Source organism: Chiloscyllium plagiosum, chromosome 23 (genome assembly GCF_004010195.1).
Source record: "Chiloscyllium plagiosum isolate BGI_BamShark_2017 chromosome 23, ASM401019v2, whole genome shotgun sequence".
In the NCBI taxonomy this organism is placed as follows: domain Eukaryota; kingdom Metazoa; phylum Chordata; class Chondrichthyes; order Orectolobiformes; family Hemiscylliidae; genus Chiloscyllium; species Chiloscyllium plagiosum.
Window position 1 is genome coordinate 39,014,973 of NC_057732.1, and position 18,090 is coordinate 39,033,062.

Sequence of the window (18,090 nt, forward strand, 5' to 3'; positions counted from 1 at the left end):
TTTATAAATAGAATTTACTTTTCCATTATGGTTACACTAGTGACCTTTCCTAAGACTGCGTGTGATTGTTTAAAATGGATTCACATACCAGGTTGATTGCCATTGGCTTTGCTGGGGTTTATAGAAGGTCATCAATAATCACTTTGTCTTAGGTGGACGATCACTTTTGGTGCTGGATATTAACAATAATCATGACTTTGTAAATACAAAGCCATGAACATGGTTGAAGTGTCCTAGTTTTCTCAGTGGGCATCATTTAAACATATATTAAAGAGGTTAATTGTGGACATAAATTAACTCATCTACGTAATAAAGAATCCTGTACCAAGGTTGTATATGGATGAAGAGGGCTGTAGTAGTGCAGTGGTGGTGTCCAGTGGTGAGCCAGAAGGTCCAGATTAATGTCCCACCTCCTCTAGAAGTGGATCAAAATGCATTTGAACAGATTAATTAAAAATGTCCATGAAATACACAGCCACAGGGAGTAGCTGAGGCATATAGAAGGATGTATTTATTTGGACTCTTATGATGCTGTGGTAGTGACCTTATCTCTGAGCCAAGAGGCCCAGGTTCAAGTATCATCTGCTCCAAAGATGTATAATCGCATCTTTGAACAGATTAATTAGAACATTTATATAAATGGAATAAGGAATGTTGATATGCATGTTGATTAATTTGCATACTTTGATTTTTAAATCTTCAATTGATGCTTTGCCTTTTTTATGTAAAGTGTTCAAAATAAATTTTGAAATAATAAAGTACTTATCACGAAAATAAAACCACAGTTGTAGCTAACAACAAAATGCCTCCCTATTTTTCTTTGTAAGACCACAATTATTCAACTGAAGTTTCCTTCAAGGCACTGCTGAGCTATGTTCAAGACCAACCATCAGTAACCCTCTGCCTTCCTGTAGTTCTCAGCAAATCACTTCCAGCAAACCTGAGGCACTGGAAGGTGGGATATCCAGAACAACAGGGGTGATCAATGAGAAATTGATTTTTGATTTCTGTATCATTTGAGCTCCTCAAATAACTCGAAAACCATGCTCTCTTATACATTTTATCCTATATTAAAAAGGACTTTTCAAATTAGCATTTTTATGATGCATTTTGTTCCAAAATTCTTTGACAATTTTTTTTAACAGTCATTATTTCCTACAAAAACACTCAGGGTCATAGAGTCATAGAGCTATACAGCACAGAAATAGACCCTTTGGTCCAACTTGTCCATGCCAAACAGATACCCTAAATTAATCTATTCCCATTTGCCAGCATTTGGCCCACATCCCTCTAAACCCTTCCTGTTCATATATCCATCCAGATGTCTGTTGTTATAATACCAGCCTCTACCACTTCCTCTGGCAACTCATTCCCCTTAGGTCCCTTTTAAATCTTTCTTCTCTCTACTTAAACCTACGGCCTCTGCTTGGACTCCGCCACTCCATAGGCTATTCACCCTAACCATGCCCCTTATGATTTTATAAACAAACCTCTAAAGTCACCCCTCAGCCTTCAACCCTTCAGAGAAAACAGCCCTAGCCAATTCAGCCTCTCCCTATAGCTCAAACCCTCCAACCCTGGCAGCATCTTTCTAAATCTTTTCTGAACCCTTTCAAGTTTCACAACATCCTTCCTATAGCAGGGAGACCAGAATTGCACACAGTTTTCCAATAATGGCCTAACAAATGTATTGCAACATGACCTCCCAATTCTGATACTCAATGCACTGACCAATAAAGGCAAGCTTACCAAATGCCTCCTTCGCTATCCTGCCTAACTTGGACTCCACCGTACAAGGAACTATGAACTTGCACAACTTTAATGAACATTTCCCAACCTTGTTGAAACTTTAAAATGTGGGGTTAATGTTTGCTAGTTTCATTCAGTGTGGCTCATAATGCCTTGTTTGCCAAGTGATCCTTCGCTCTGCATCTCATTAATTATGCAACTACATTCTTTGGCACTTTTTAAGGGGAACTATGTGACCTGGGAGGTGGAAGGACTGGTCAGAGCTGATCCTGTCTAGCTTTCATGCCTTTGGTGCCATGTTTAAAGCCCGGGCCAGATGCTGCAAGCCAGGAACTGGTTCTCGTACTGGGGGAGCTCGAAACATAACATTCAACACATGCCTCGGAGGAACAGAAATCTTACTCACTCCTTTGCACAGGAAGGAACTTTTCCCTTCAGTGCAGGGATCAATGAGTGGGACAGAGATTTACGGTAAGATGAGGTGGGGAAAGTTTTTTCACTCAGTGGGTGGTGAGAATCTAGAACTCACTGCTTGTAAGGGTGGCATAGGCAGAAACGCTCATTACATTTAAGAAATATTTAGACGTACGCTTGTGATGCTGTGACATGCAAGGCTATGGGCCAAGTGCTGGTAAGTAAGATTAGAACAGTGAGGTGGCTGTTATAGAGTCATAGAGATGTACTGCATGGAAACAGACCCTTCGGTCCAACCGGTCCATGCTGACCAGATGTCCCAACCCAATCTAGTCCCACTTGCCAGCACCCGACCCATATCCCTCCAAACCCTTCCTATTCATATACCCATCCAAATGCCTTTTAAATGTTGCAATTGTACCAGCCTCCACCACTTCCTCTGGCAACACACTCAATACTCGTACTACCCTCTGCGTGAAAAAGTTGCCCCTTAGGTCTCTTTTATATCTGACCCCTCCCACCCTAAACCTATGCCCTCTAGTTCTGGATTCCCCGAACCCAGGGAAAAGACTTTGTCTATTTATCCTATCCATGCCCCTCACAATTTTGTAAATCTCTATAAGGTCACCCCTTAGCCTCCGACGCTCCAGGGAAAACAGCCCTAGCCTGTTCAGCCTCTCCCTAAAGCTCAAATCCTCCAACTCTGGCAACATCCCTTGTAAATCTTTTCTGAACCCTTTCGAGTTTCACAACATCTTTCCGATAGGAAGGAGACTAGAACTGCATACAATATTCCAACAGTGGCCTAACCAATGTCCTATACAGCCGCACATGACCTCCCAACTCCTATACTCAATACTCTGACCAATAAAAGAAAGCATACCAAATACCTTCTTCACTATCCTATCTACCTGCAACTTCACTTTCAAGGAGCTATGAACCTGCATTCCAAGATCTTTTTGTTCAGCAATACTCCCTAGGACCTTACCATTAAGTGTATAAGTCCTGTTAAAATTTGCTTTCCCAAAATGCAGCACCTTGCATTTATCTGAATTAAACTCCATCTGCCACTTCTCAGCCCATTGGCCCATCTGATCAAGATCCTGTTGTAATTGGAGGTAATCCTCTTCGCTGTCCACTACACCTCCAATTTTGGTGTCATCTGCAAACTTACTAACTGTACCTCTTATGCTCGCATCCAAATCATTTACATAAATGACAAAAAATAGAGGACCCAGCACCAATCCTGTGGCACTCCACTGGTCACAGACCTCCAGTCTGAAAAACAACCCTCCACCACCACCCTCTATCTTCTACCTTTGAGCCAGTTCTGTTTCCAAATACCTATTCCTCCCTGTATTCTGTGAGATCTAACCTTGCTCATGAGTCTCCCATGGGGAAACTTGTTGAATGCTTTACTGATGTCCATATAGATTGCATCTACCGCTCTGCCCTCATCAATCCTCTTTGTTACTTCTTCAAAAAACTCAATCAAGTTTGTGAGACATGTCCCTCAGGATTCCCGCCAACAACTTGCCCAGCACTGACGTCAGGCTCACTGGTCTATGGATCCCTTGCTTGTCCTTACTACCCTTCTTAAAGAGTGGCACCATTTTAGCCAACCTCCAGTCTTCTGGCACCTCACCTGTGACCTTCGATGATACAAATATTTCAGCAAGAGGCCCAGCAATCACTTGTCTAGCTTCCCACAGAGTTCTCGGGTACACCTGATCAGGTCCTGGGGATTTATCCACCTTTATGCGTTTCAAGACATCCAGCACTTCCGCCTCTGTAATGTGAATATTTTGTAAGATGTCACCATCTATTTCCAAGAGTCTATATTTTCCATATCCTTTTCCTATGTAAATACTGATGCAAAATACTATTGAATGGATTAGATTCAGTGGACTGAAGTTTCTTTTTCAGTGCTGCAGACATTTAGGACTGTGTGGCAAAATGACTATGACATTAAAGTTAGTGATCGATGGAGCAACATGGGACTGAAATAGGAGACACTTAGTCTTGTCACATAGCACTTGATGATGTTATCTAATTTAATTCAACATAAGACTGTTTCTCCTAATATTTGTATGTGTTTAGTAGGTGTGATTGTTGTATTTACAGCATATTAGTTTCCAAGGACCATAGGGCAGGGCAAATAGACTACTCATTCAACATTAACAGATGTCACACTGCACACATTTTGCAAACAATACTGAATAAATCAAATCTTTATCCCCTACTATGTAATCTATGAGACATGGAATCATGGAGCTGTACAGCACGGAAACAGACCAACTGGTCTTTGCTGACCAGATATTCTAAATTAATCTTTTCCCATTTGCCAACCTTTGGCCCATACTCCTTGAAACCCTTCATATTCATATACCCATCCAGATGCCTTTCAAATGTTGTCATTGTACCAACCTCCACTACTTCCTTCAGCAGCTGAATCCACACACACACTATCCTTTGCATGAAAAAGTTGCCTCTTAGGTCCCTTTTAAGTCTTTCCCCTCTCATCTTAAACCTATGCCCTCTAGTTTTGGACTCCCTTACCCTGGCAAAAAGACTGACTACTCATCCTATCTACGTCCCTCATGATTTTATAAACTTCTACAAGGTTGCCCCTCAGCCTCCAATGCTCCAGGGAAAACAGCCCCAGCCTATTCAGCCTCTCCCTATAGCTCAAACCCTCCATCCCTGGCAACATTCTTGTAGATCTTTCCTGAACCCTTTCAAGTTTCACAACATCTTTTCTAAAGCAGGGAAACCAGAATTGTACACTGTATTCCAAAAGTGGCCTAACTTGACCTCCAAGCTCCTCTATTCAATGTATTACCAATAAGGGCAAGCGTACCAAATGCCTTCATCATCACCCTGTCTACCCGTGACTCCACTTTCAAGGAACAATGAACCCTGCGTTCAAAGCCTTTGTGCTTTTCAGACAGGGAAGCCAATTTCAGGCTTTAAGTCTACAGAGAAAATCCATGTGTAGGTTTTCATCAACTCACCAGAATTCTCACAAAGACTGAGGATACATGGCTCACCACTGACATAAGGTGAGTCTCATGCTAAACATTATGAAGATGTGGGTGTATTTTAAGAGAGTTGAAAGCAGCAGAACTAGCGGACGCAGCACCAAGTGTTCTCAATAAGGCAACAATGTATGTAACACCTGGTTGAACAACTTGATAAGCTCACTGCCTGGAGATAAAAACAAATTCAAATTTGGCCAATCAGTTTAAATTATACTCTGAAAAAAATACCAATTTCCAATCCAGTTTGAATTGAATATATTGACAATCTTAAAAGCCACTGACACAATCTGAAGCTCTGGGGTATAATACTGGGGGAAAGTTGAAAAGTTGAGAGGAGAACTGCCAAGTCCTAGCATGTGACCTTGCCCGTTTTGAGTTAGCATATGTGTTACCCTTTCTCCTTGTCCTGTCTGCAGTCCAGTTTCCTTGGTGACTCACCACGTGCATATCCCATCTCTGTAATACATTGTAAGGTAAGAGCACTAGTCTGAGAGTAGTCTGAGAGTCTGAGCTGGTGACTGCAGTGGTCAGAACAAGTGACAATGCTTCCTCATCACTGGTGGGGTCATGTCCTCCATCTCTTCCTCCTGGGTGTGATGTGACTAGGAAGGTGGCGGATCCTGAGTATCTGAGAATATCAAATTGAAGAGATGGATTACACTGACGCTGGTGTGTTAGTAAAGCAAAAGACCCAGGCTTACACCATCTGCACCTTGTGTCTCACCACAAATAGCAGAATGAAAGTGAGAGGCAGGATTCCAGAAAGCCCATAAAGCAGAAACATAGGATTATTGAGAATGGTCAGGGAAAAATCAGATGCTGCAACTTCTGTCCTTGGTCACTGCTCCCATCATCTTCAGAGTCGCTCTCCATCTCCATGACAAGGCTCCAACACTGCATCCATGGTCCACAGCTCTACCCTAGTGCTCCATTTTGCCAGCTTACAGTTGTGGCACAGGTTGTCAAGAAGCAGCCCCCTTTTCTTTCACTTTAAATGTGACAATTTCTTCTTTTAAATGTGACAAACTACTTTAAAGAATGGGAATTAGTTGGACCACAAACACTGGCAAACGTCATATTGAACCTGTGGCCATTCAGCAACTAGACTATTCTGGGCTGCAAGATTTTTGCATGCTGCCTGTCTCAACAGAAATCATAATTTGTGCCATCGTTTAGCCATTAGTGCCAAATGCAATGCATTCTTCTCATCTATTCTATTCTTCCTGAAACATTTATGACACTTGAGTTGGTTTTCTGTTCCATTATTAACTATTAATACCTACACTCTCCAATCATGTGTTAGACTAAACAGTGTTTTGTGCACACCACAGGAAGCTAGAAATAGCTTGTCTATTGCATCTATCCAGTCATGTAGTTCAAATTGAATTCAAACACTGCCAACTAATATCTGAAATCCCAAAGAATTAAGAGTAGAGATGTCTCGCTTAGAATGTCTCATGTTTTCCTTGGAGGTTGTTCAGTTGTCAGAGAAGGCTAGACTCCTTTCTCTTGTACAGATCCACTGGTCACAAATTGAATCAGAAAATGTGACCATGATTTTCTGGAAAGCCATTCCATACTTGGAGTTGGTCTGAGATTAAAAATGCTACATAAGTACAAGTTGTTGTTGTTGTAAAATCTCCTTCACTGACCCTCCCTTCACTGGCTCATATTGGAATGAGCAGCATCTATGTTTTAACATACAAACACTTTAAATATGACCATGAATGCCAATGAACTGTTGGTCAAAAAGTATTGAGGAAAGAAGACAGGAACAGTGCTGTGTCAATACAGGAGATTTGTAGGAGATAGTTCTAATGTTTCCAAATGAATGCACCCCACCCATTGTCACTGAATCCAGAAGAAACACTTCTAAAGTTTTGAACGGCTTATCTTCAATTGACATGAAAAAGGTCATGAGGTACCACATATCTTTAACAAAGTGCTTGTGTGGATTTTATTGCTATTATGCTTATATAAATTATTACAGTGCTTTTCTTCAACTTTCTATCTGGCTTAAATGGCATGCATGTAGAAATTCCCCTGAAAGCCAACTGTCCTTTTATTGTCAGCTATCTTAATTTCAGTGATCCTCCTATTTGTTTCTTCTTATTTCTGGTTCCTCCTATTTACCTCAGTCCTTTGCAGAACAATATATAAGAACTAGGATGAGATTGCTCTCATATGCATCCACAAGACGGAAAGACAGAGTGAGCTTACTTCAACAAAGAGCCATTAGCTGTCAAGAAACAGGTGAGAATAGCAAGTGTCTGGTATACTTTTCAATTTATTCACTCTGCTTTATTGTTCGTAATTCATTCCAGAATGATTCAATATCATTTTCAGAGTTGCCCTTAACCTTCTGTAAAAAGCTAATAGCTGTAATTTTAACAGAATAAAAAATCTGGTCAGTACATCCAAAACTGAATGCTCAACTTGTAATATTTTTCAAATATTTAATGTGTTTAATGTTGATGGACAGGTACAGCAACAAAATGAAGTTTGCCATCAGTGCCATTTTGCTGTTGAGTTGTATGGTCCTGGGTACAAGAGCAGGTGAGTCTGCCATTACATTCACAGGTGAGAGCATTAGAGAATTTCAAGGTTATTTCTCAACTGTGTTGTTTATTTCAAAATTCCCTCCAGTTTTGAGAAGGATGAATCCTTGAGATTTTGACAGAAAAGTTCCTTGAGGTTTGGAAACTAGAACATAGAAATCAGATCATGGCACTTGAAAAGTACATGCACAGGAATGGGCCCTTCCGCCCACCATGTCTGTGCCAACCATGATTCAATTCAAAACTAATTCCATCTGCCTGCACATGGGTCTGTATCCCTCTATTCCCTGTCTGCCTTTTAAACATTGCAATCATACCCACTTCTCCCATCTCCAGTGGCACTGCACTCCATGCACCTGCCATCCTCTGTGTAAAAGATTTGCCTTGCAATCTCTTTCCCCTCTCACCTTAGACCTAAGACTCCAATTATCCACCATATCCATCCCTCTCAATTTTATATACTTGTAACAGGTCCCTCAGCTTCTGATGCTCTAGTGAAAACAATCTCTGCTTGTCCAACTTCTTCTTTTAGCTAATATACGCCAATCCGGGCAACATCCTGGTAAACTTATTTTGTACCCTCTACAAGGCCTCCACATCCTTCCTATTGTGTGGTAACCAGAACTGCACACAATACTCCAAATGTGGCTTAGCTGAAGTTTCTTACCGTCTGAACTTGACTGGTTGATTTTTATACTCAATGCCTAAAACAATGAAGGCAAGCATGCTGAAGGCCTTCTTTATCACCTTACCCACTTGTCTCGCCACTTTCACAGAGCTCAGAACTTGTACTCCAAGATCCTTCTGTACATCAATGCTCCTGGAGGTCTCACATGAATTATATACCTTCCTCTTGCATTTGACCTCCCAAAATGCATCACCTCATGCTTCTCTTGGTTAAACTCTGGTATTTCTCCACCCAACTTTCCAATTGTTCTATATCCTGCTCTATCTTTTGATAACCTTCCCCACTATCTGGAACTCCAATTTTTGAGTCATCTGCAAATTTACTAATCAGATTTTCATCAAAATTATGTATATAAATTACAGAGATCCCAGCATTGATCCTTGCGGAACACTACAAGTCACAGACCTCCAGTAAGAAAAACACCCCTCCAAGGCTTCTATGACCAAGCTAATCTTGTATCCAACTTACCAACTCACTGTGGATTCTGTGTTTTGGCCTTCTGGACCAGCCTACCATGAGGCACCTTGTCAAATGCTTTAGTAAAGCCCATCTAAGACAACATCCATTACCCTACTCAATCATCTTCGTCAAAAACCTCAATCAAACTGAGATAAGGCCTCCCCTGCACAAAGCTTTGCTGACTATCCCTAATAAGCACATTGTTTTCCAAATATGTCTATAAGAAGCTTCTCCATTAATTTCCCTGATATGAGGCTCACAGGCCTGTAATTTCCTAGATTATCATTGTTGCCCTCTTAAACAAAGGAACAACACTGGCTATTCTCCAGTCTACTCACATATGGCTAAAAAGGATGCAAATATTTCTTACAAGGCCCCAACAATCTCCCTGTGTCTCCCTTAGTATCCTGGGATAGATTCCATCAGGCCCTGGGAATTTATCTACCATGTTTTTAAAGATGCCCAACACCTCTCCCTTAAAATTGACATGCCCATATCCTTCACTTTGGTGAATATCAATACAAAGTACTCATTAAGGACCTCACCCACTTCCTCTTGTTCCCCACTTGAATGATCTTCTTTGTCCTTGAGTGGGGCTACCCTTTTGCTCCTTAATGTGCGTATAAAATGCCATAGAATTCTCCTTAATCCAGTTCTGAAACCAAACCCCAGGAAAGATACTTTGGCTTTCAAGGTACTGCAGCACAAACACAGCTGAATGATATTGACTAGGTGGAAGTGAGGACTGCAGATGCTGGAGATTAGAGTCCAGAATGTGGTGTTGGAAAAGCACAGCAGGGCAGGCAGCGTCTGAGGAGCAGGAAAATCAACGTTTCAGTAAGAGATAAACATATGAGGTTAGTTTGTATTAAGTTTTCAATTTTTTGAATTTAGCAGAGTGATGGCGATTTGACTGAGGAGTTTACAGTTCTAAAATGATTGTATAAGGCTGATGTGTAGAAGATATTGTGAGTGAGCATAGGGCAAAGGAGGATGTTAAAACCAAGGCTATGTCATTCAGTCAGAAATTTAAAAAAATTATTTTGTACAAAGTGCAGTAGAAATCTGGATTTTTTTTCTGCCAAAGGTTGTAGATGCTGGGAGAACTGGAACTTTCAAAACTCACATTGCTAGATGTTTGATGGGTAAAGGAGAATATAGAGCACAGGTGCAGGTCAACCCTGATCTTGTTCTGATAAGAGCAAACTGGCTCTTGGAAAAATGCATGTTACTTCCCATTTCCATTTACTTCTCAAGCACCACCTGGGAGATGCTGAGGAGGGGAGAATATAGTGAAATTGGATTACCTTGGAATAAGGAGTTAGTGATAGCTCTAATTGTTAGGCTAAAACTCTGAAGAGGTCATTTGAATCAGAGTGCATTTAAGTTCATGTAGAAGCTATCAGCATTGCCAGTCGAGGGGTTAAAGTTACAGTTAGCTTAAGCCAATCAGGTGCTAAGTTTTTTTTAAGCTCCTTCTGTGTGTGCTATAAAAGGAGTTAGCGTGTGGTTGTTAATCCAGACATAGGAGGACCTAGACATCTCACACATTGCAGCATGCAAGTGAGAACTGGGTGGATCCTGGGTAGGCTAGTGTCTATCATTTTAGAATTCCTACAGTGTGGAAACAAGCCCTTCCACCCACACCGACCCTCCAAAACCCACCCACATTTATTCCCCTACCCCTGACTAATGCACTAACCTACACGTCCCTGAACATTATGGACGATTTAGCATGGCCAATTCACCTAACCAGCACATCTTTGGATTGTGGGAGGAAGCTGGAGCACTCGGAGGAAATTCACAAGCATCATTATTACCATAGTTCAAATGTGACCAAATCATGTAAATATTGGTCATCAGAGTGCTACTATTAGGTAAGTCATGAGGTCACGATGCCAATCTGTCTGTTTCTCTTTATGACAGCAGCAGTTCTCATCACAGTATCCACAATGTTTTGGTCGGCATTCATCCAATAGCTTTTATCACTGTAATGACTAATTCTTCCATTTTTTGTTGCCATGATGTTGAAGCTGGTAAAGCCAGGTCCATGTGTCCTGAGGGATGGTTCTTTTACCCATCTTCTTGCTATGGATACTTCACTGAGCGACTGACTTGGGGCGAAGCCGAGGTACTGTATATGTATATACTTCACTCAATGGGAGAACCACAGAAGGCAGATAATTGGGGATAACTATTGAAATCAATTATCATATCATACAAAGGTGCAATGCTGCTGAGAATTTTTGGAAGGACATTAGAGATCACGAATAAGGAAGTGGGTCAATCAGTGATCTTCAACTTTATCATACTTAAGAAAAAATTATATAGCATTTAAATTGCTCCTTCATTGACCTCCTGACATGCTCAAAACACTTTGGAACAGATATTCACTTTCAAGTTTAATCATTGGTGTAATGTAATGGTCCGAAATCTTCTAGGTCATCCAGAGAAGGCAGATCCCTCTGACATTACAGCACTTCCTCAGCCCTGCCCTGAAATGCTATTCAAGATAATGTGCTCAAGACTCTGGAGTGGGACTTGAGCTCATGAGCTTCTGGCTGAGACTTGTGATTTTCGCCAGTATATCTTTTCTTTATGTCATACTATGACTCATTATTGAGTGATACACTATGGACAGCCGTTATTAGTGAATAAAAATTGCAAAAATAATGACAAATTGCACATATACAGCACCTTTAACAACATAAAATGTCTAGAGGCACCTAACAGGAATGTTATAAAATTAGACAATGAAGCCACACATGTCATTTACCTTTAAGGATGAATATCTTAATCTGTAGTCAATTCTTGTATGTAGGTTTGCTCAGAGCTGGAAGGTTTGTTTTTTTTTAGACATTTACCATACTAGGTAACATAATCAGCAAGCCTCCAGATGAAGCACTGGTGGCATGACCCACTTTCTATTTGTGTTTAGGTTCCCTTGGGTCTGTGATGTCATTTCCTGTTATTTTTCTCAGGGAGTGGTTAATAGGATCCAAGTCAATGTGTTTGTTGGAATAGAGTTTCGTTGGAATGCCATGTTTAAAGGAATTCTCGAGCATGTCTCTGTTTGGCCTGTCCTAGGATGGATGTGTTGTCCCAGTCGAAGTGGTGTCCTTCCTCATCTGTATGTAAGGATAGTAATGAGAGTGGGTCATGGTCTTTTTGTGGCCAGTTGCATGTGGCTAGGGTATGATGTATTAGTTTCATAAGTTATTGGGCAGTTTAGGGAGGCGATCACTTAGTGAAATTATTGTTGGATTATAGTCCAGAGATCCAGGTGATGTTTATGGTTTTAGTGAAGATCTATAACTCAGTTTGTGGTTGAGATTGTTGGTTGGTTTGCCGAGCTGGATGATTTTCTTGCAAACATTTTGTCTCCTTCCTGGGTGACATCTTCAGTGCTGATAGCCTCTAGATGAGGTGCTGTCATGATCTGTCCTGAATTTAATGGTTCTATCTGTTATGACGGGCGGTCTACATCCAGTTTTGTATGGTAGTGGTCTGTAGATGGGAGGTCTATTTCAACGTGTTTGTTTATGGAACCAATAGATAAATACCAGGCCTCCAGGAATTCCTGAGCTTGTCTTTGTTTAGCCTGTCCCCCAAGTATCATAACGTTGTCTCAATTGAATTGGTGTCTTTGAAAGTTGCATCACAGACAGGGTGGTGAAGAAAGCACTTAGCATATTTGCCTTCATTGCTCAGACTTTTGAGTATAGGAGTTGGGATGTCATGGTGAGGTTATACAGGATATTGGTGAGGTCTTTCAGGAGTACTGTGTGCAGTTCTGGTCACCTTGTTACAGGAAGGATATTATTAAATTGGAGAGGGTTCAGAAAAGATTAACCAGGATGCTGCCAAGTCATGGGTGTGGGACTGTTGAAAGAAGGACAGCAAATGAGAATATCAGGTCAACATAAAATGTCACTGATGTGTCATGTAGCATCATACCCTTCACAAACCTGTGTGAAGAGGCTCAACAGAGTGATTCAGAAATGAACCCCTCAAAAGTAAATTGCAGACTATATGATGGCACCATTTGTGTACCGAGAGGTCAGATTACTCTGCCAGTCCAAATCAATATCAAGCATGAACGTCTGGAGTTCCAGATCATAGTCAGCACACTCATCTCAAGTAGAGCAAGTCTAAAGCATTAACTGAAAACCTGCAACATGCCAAAAGAGGCTGCAGCACACTAAACCATTGATTATGGAATAGATTCGAGCAGGGTAGAATGATGTGTTTGTGGAACCAGGATGCCTGCCTGGTGTCTGTCAGCTCAGCGTAGAGAGTTTAAGACCAATTCAGCATCTGCTGAGGCAAGTTCCAGCTGCCCTTAGAGTCATCCTGAGAGACAAGAGCTGGGAAAGAGATGAGTAATTAAGAGTGATAACTTCTTCAGAAAGGATTAGCAATGAGGTGGCAGTGAAACAACCTGAAAAAGTGACAGTATGCAGTAAACCAATACATCCAAATGAAACACCAAAAAGATTTCACTACCCCAACCCACACATCAAAAGAATTTTTCCACAGCTTACAAAGCTAAGAATCCTCACTAGCCTAGCTGTGAAGGAAGATTACTCGTGAGCGAACCTAATTGAAAGCAACAGTTTTCTAACAATATTTAGATGTTCCTTAGGCGATACTGATGGTTGCATATGCTGTTTGGCATTTTCTTCAACTCCAGAGAAGTATCAAGACAGGCAATGTGATATGGTTAGTGATCTTCCTAAAGTGATGGTTATGCAATCTGTTGGTTCATGAATGCTGCAACACAATGAGAGAAGACCTTGCCAACGATGATCATGATCTAGTGTGGCTGGGAGAAAGTGAGGACTGCAGATGCTGGAGATCAGAGCTGAAAAATGTGGTGCTGGAAAAGCGCAGCGGGTCAGGCAGCATCCAAGGAGCAGGAGAATCGAAGTTTTGGGCATAAGCCCTTCTTCAGGAATCTAGTGTGGCTGTCACACATTGGCTCACCAAGTGAAACTGAAGCTGAACAAGAAACCTATTGCAATTAAAGATCCCAAAGTCATGTACATAGGTCGTGTTCTAACAACAAAACACTTTTGCTCTAAAAAGGTGAGAATTGTAGCAGTTTTAATAAAGTCACACTATTATCAAGTGTATTTATTAGTAGTAGTATTATTGAAAGCTTCCTGTTTCTCTGGAGAGGTTGTAAGCATTGAAATAGTGTCAGAAATGTTCACACCCCTATTGCTTTCATATTGGTTTGTGAGAAGCCCCAGAAATACAGGGGCAACATGAAAAGTAATAATATTCTGGTTAATAGTTTCAGTTCACCCTTGTTCTTTACCTGGTCAGGAAAACATGTTCAATGGAGGTGTCAGACAGTGGTATGTTGAAAACAGGTTTCACAGTGTACCTGAGATACAAAACCAAATATTTCCAGGTGAAATCTTGAGTATGAATTCAGTTATGATATCACCAGAAAATAATGTGGAAACCTTGCCTTGAGAGAGTAGGATGTGATTCTTAATTTTTCTCCTTCTCTTTCAGGTTGAGTGTGCATCATATGGAGGTCATCTTGTCTCAATCCATAACAATAGAGAAAGTGATATAATTTCAAATCAGCTCAGTGCTTTCTCCACCAAAGTCAACGTTTGGACCGGAGGAAATGATCCTAAAGAGGTAGAAACATTCAGTGTGTATTCTATCAAAGAAGTGCTCAAACAGCTAATAACTATCCAAGTCACTACAACAGGATGTAACATGATTTTCCTCAGTGTAAACAGGGTGCTCATTGCCTGAAAATGGTTGCCTGATCCATTCATGATGGAGCTCTGAGTGATGCCATCTTCAAAAGGATTGACTGCTGGGTAATCAGGTTCCTAGAAGTGGTTCCCAAAGGACACCCTGCAGGCTGTCCATATCAAAAAGTCATGTTAACACATGAAGAGTTGTTGGCACTGCACCTAACTTTCCTCCATATGTTCCTTATTATCTTAAAAGTGCAACTGGTTTGAGCATTTAATTTGTAAGAGCACTGGGTGATAATGCTGCCTCACAGGACCTGGATTTGATTTTGGACTTTGTGTGCGGAGTTTGCATGATTTCCCCGTGTCTGCATGGGTTTCCCCAGCTGCTCTGGTTTCCTCCCACAGTCTAAAGATGTGCAGGTTAGGTAGATTGACCATGCTAAATTGCCTGCAGTGTCCAGGGATGTGCAGGGGAGGTGGACTAGCCATGGGAAATGCAGTTACAATAAATAGGGTAAAGGGATAGCTCCAAGTGTGGTGCTCTTTGGTGGGTTGGTGTGGGCTGAATGGCCTGCTTCCTCACTGTGGGGATTCTGTGATGTATGTGGGGGTATTGTAATATTTATGACAAAGAATCAGCAAACTACACTTTCAAGACCCATTAATGGATTTAATCAATCAGATAACTTCTCACCAGGTAACACAACATTAATTATGGACTGGTAATTCAGATTGGGCCGAAAGCGATTGGCTTCACCACTAACTCTCTGGAGATTATAGACCGAATACATGTATCCTTGAGGGGTCTCTTAGAGCAGCCAGGTGCTTTTGTCGACCAATACCGCTTCATTATTGTTCTGGTGATATGAGAAAGATTGAATCAACTCCCCACTTTTTAACCTCCTTGGCAACAACAGACACACACACACGTCCAAAGGTAAAATGGGATAATGTCCAGCATGAAAGGAACATAAAAGAATATACAACTTAGAGTCTTTTGATTTTCCTTGTAATATAAGGTTTTAACTTGAGACCATTGTTGGTTAGATGATTTGTTTTGGACCAAGAACAGTGTGAATATTGCAGTTATATGATCTTGGATCCCTGATGCTTCTTTCCAATCAGTGCTTTACTAGACTCTTTACTTCCGAAATCAAGAGTGAGACTCCTCAGCCTGTCTTCAGTTCTACATTCTTAGTTTCATCTCAACTCTCTGCCAAAGCGAGAGCTCCTCGGAATAGCAGCTTGTATGAATATTTTATCTGCTGGTTTGTTTTTCAGGCTGTGATTGCAACTGATATTTCATTTCCAACATGCAAAGATTCTAATATTAGTATAAATGAAGTAGGCGATGAGGGCCTTCTCATGCGTCCAAGGGGTAGGGACTGTCTGTCTAGTATAATTACGCTTGGGGAGTGGAGGATGAGCCACTGGACTGTGATGGCTCCTCTGATGATGAGGACATAAAATGCAGTCAGCAGATAATGGTAGTATACAGCAAGTCCCATGGTAGTGGCTATTGATATGTGTTCACAGGAAACCTATCCCTTTGATAGCTAAGACTCCCTATGCTGCCACTGGGCTAGAACTGGGCAGCACGGTGGCTCAGTGGCTAGCACTGCTACCTCACAGCATCAGAGACTTGGGTTCATATGTTAAGGTGAACAAACCATATTATTCCCAGTGTTAAATAAAGGTTGCCTGTTGAGCAACTGAGTGTATTTTCTTGTTTGTTTTGGGATGCTGCTACATGAGCTCCTTCTGCAGTTCAAACTAATATGGGGGTAACCTGATGGCCTGGTGTCCATGACATCTCAAGTAGACCCTCCATTATCTTCAATCACCTAATCCTCAAACTTCTCATCACACACTTATACTTGTGTGTTTACCAAGGATTGTCTGTCACCTAGCAACAAGCCCACATGTCTCAGCCATTATGCCAACTCAGCATTCAACTTAGAGAACAATAGGATCTCGCTGACACCATCACGTAATCCATTATGTGATCTGCTGCATGATTCCGCATGAGGTTTGCTGTTCTGTCAGTGGAAGAATCAGAGCACTATCCACGGCATGGATGGGCCCACTTAGCCACTGAGAATGTTTCTGTAATTTTATACTATCAACAGAACAATTGAAACTTATATTTTTGTTAGGAATTTAACAGGAAGAAATTCCAAAAAACACTTCTGATATAGAAAATTTGGAAATAGTAAAACAGATATCAGTAAACATGAACATGAAATGTCACAAAAATGCAACTACTTCACTAACTTATTTTAGAATTTTTCTCCTCTCTCATCTATGTGTGACTCCAGTCCCATAACAATGTGGTTGAATTTTAAATGCCTTCTAAGGTGGCCCAGCAAATCACTCATTGCATCAAAATATTGACAACCTCCACATACAGGACTGAAGTAGTCCAAAACAAGCCCCACCACTATTCTCTCAGGATAATTATAGTTGGTCAACAAATATCTGTGATGCCCATATTCCAAGACTTAATTTTAAAAAGCACTCTGAAGCACATTAACTAAGTACTGCCCATTTGAAACTATATAAGATGCAATGCACGCAAACGAGAAATGGTCACTACGATGGGACACTAAAAATATATGGTACTTCACATGGCTTACATCTGAATGCTTTACATGGCTTGAAATGACTTAGATTTCAACTTTACTCTGATTCAAATAATGCTTCACCTCAAATGAATAAATAAATTTGATTCCAATTTTAGAATCAGCGTTGGAAATGGACTGATGGTTCCATATTTAACTACAAAAAATGGAACAATGGAGAACCAAATAACGTAGGCTCACTGGAGCACTGCATTGAGCTTCTTCAGGAACATGGTATGTCAATTTTTAAATGTCAGTTATTATTATGATTAAAATAGCTTTATCCACTCCTCTTTAGGATACATCATTCACTTCTCAAAAGGTCAAGGATCATTTGGTTTAAAGTCTTCATGTTCCATAATAATGTTGAGCAATGTACAGACTCAAAAAGATTGCTGATTATTCAATCTCAACTCTTCACTCCTAGCCCAACCGAAGACATCTTCCTGATATCCAATTGGGAATTAGATGACATTATTTTAATGAGGCTCATAAGTCTCAAAATTAGGAAAATCAAACTGGTTCTGTTACTCACTTAGCTATGATAGCATTCTTTCTTCCACTTCAATTTCATGTCTACTGTCTTTTATCCATTAATGTTGTACTCGTATTTCTCAACGAAGTAACCATTTCTCTTTGATCAATTCAGCTGATTTTGCACCCATAGTTACTAGCAAAGTCTTTTCCATTTTCTTGCACGCCTTTCTATGAAGAATATTTGAAAAGTTTGGCTTTAGTAGTGATGACTTCCAAATTAAATTTTATGTCTTCCCTTATGTATTCTGCTAAGAGGAAATCATTTGTTAAACTACTCACTATTGATCCTGTCAAATG

General features: G+C 40.7%; 2 protein-coding genes across 8 annotated transcripts in view; one reads left to right on the forward strand and one right to left on the reverse strand.

The window, feature by feature from the left end:
• LOC122561802 (cephalotoxin-like protein) overlaps positions 1-8,845 on the forward strand; it is a 40,054-nt gene extending 31,209 nt beyond the window's left edge. The window contains exon 6 of the mRNA XM_043713975.1: positions 7,687-8,845. Within this exon, the coding sequence (XP_043569910.1) occupies positions 7,687-7,873 (187 nt within the window). The 3' untranslated portion in view covers positions 7,874-8,845. The remainder of the gene's footprint in view (positions 1-7,686) is intronic.
• LOC122561801 (peroxisomal succinyl-coenzyme A thioesterase-like) overlaps positions 1-18,090 on the reverse strand; it is an 87,165-nt gene that overhangs the window by 9,323 nt on the left and 59,752 nt on the right. Inside the window, exon 13 of one of the 7 annotated variants that reach the window (XM_043713968.1) lies at positions 14,233-14,301. The exons of 1 other annotated variant lie outside the window; for it this stretch is intronic. In XM_043713968.1, coding sequence (XP_043569903.1) covers positions 14,233-14,301 — 69 coding nt within the window. Of the gene's footprint in view, positions 1-5,456; positions 5,833-14,232; positions 14,302-14,486; positions 14,560-15,347; positions 15,493-17,855; positions 17,962-18,090 lie in introns of those variants that run through there. 5 more of the 7 variants (XM_043713967.1, XM_043713973.1, XM_043713969.1 and 2 more) reach the window with 5 other exon arrangements.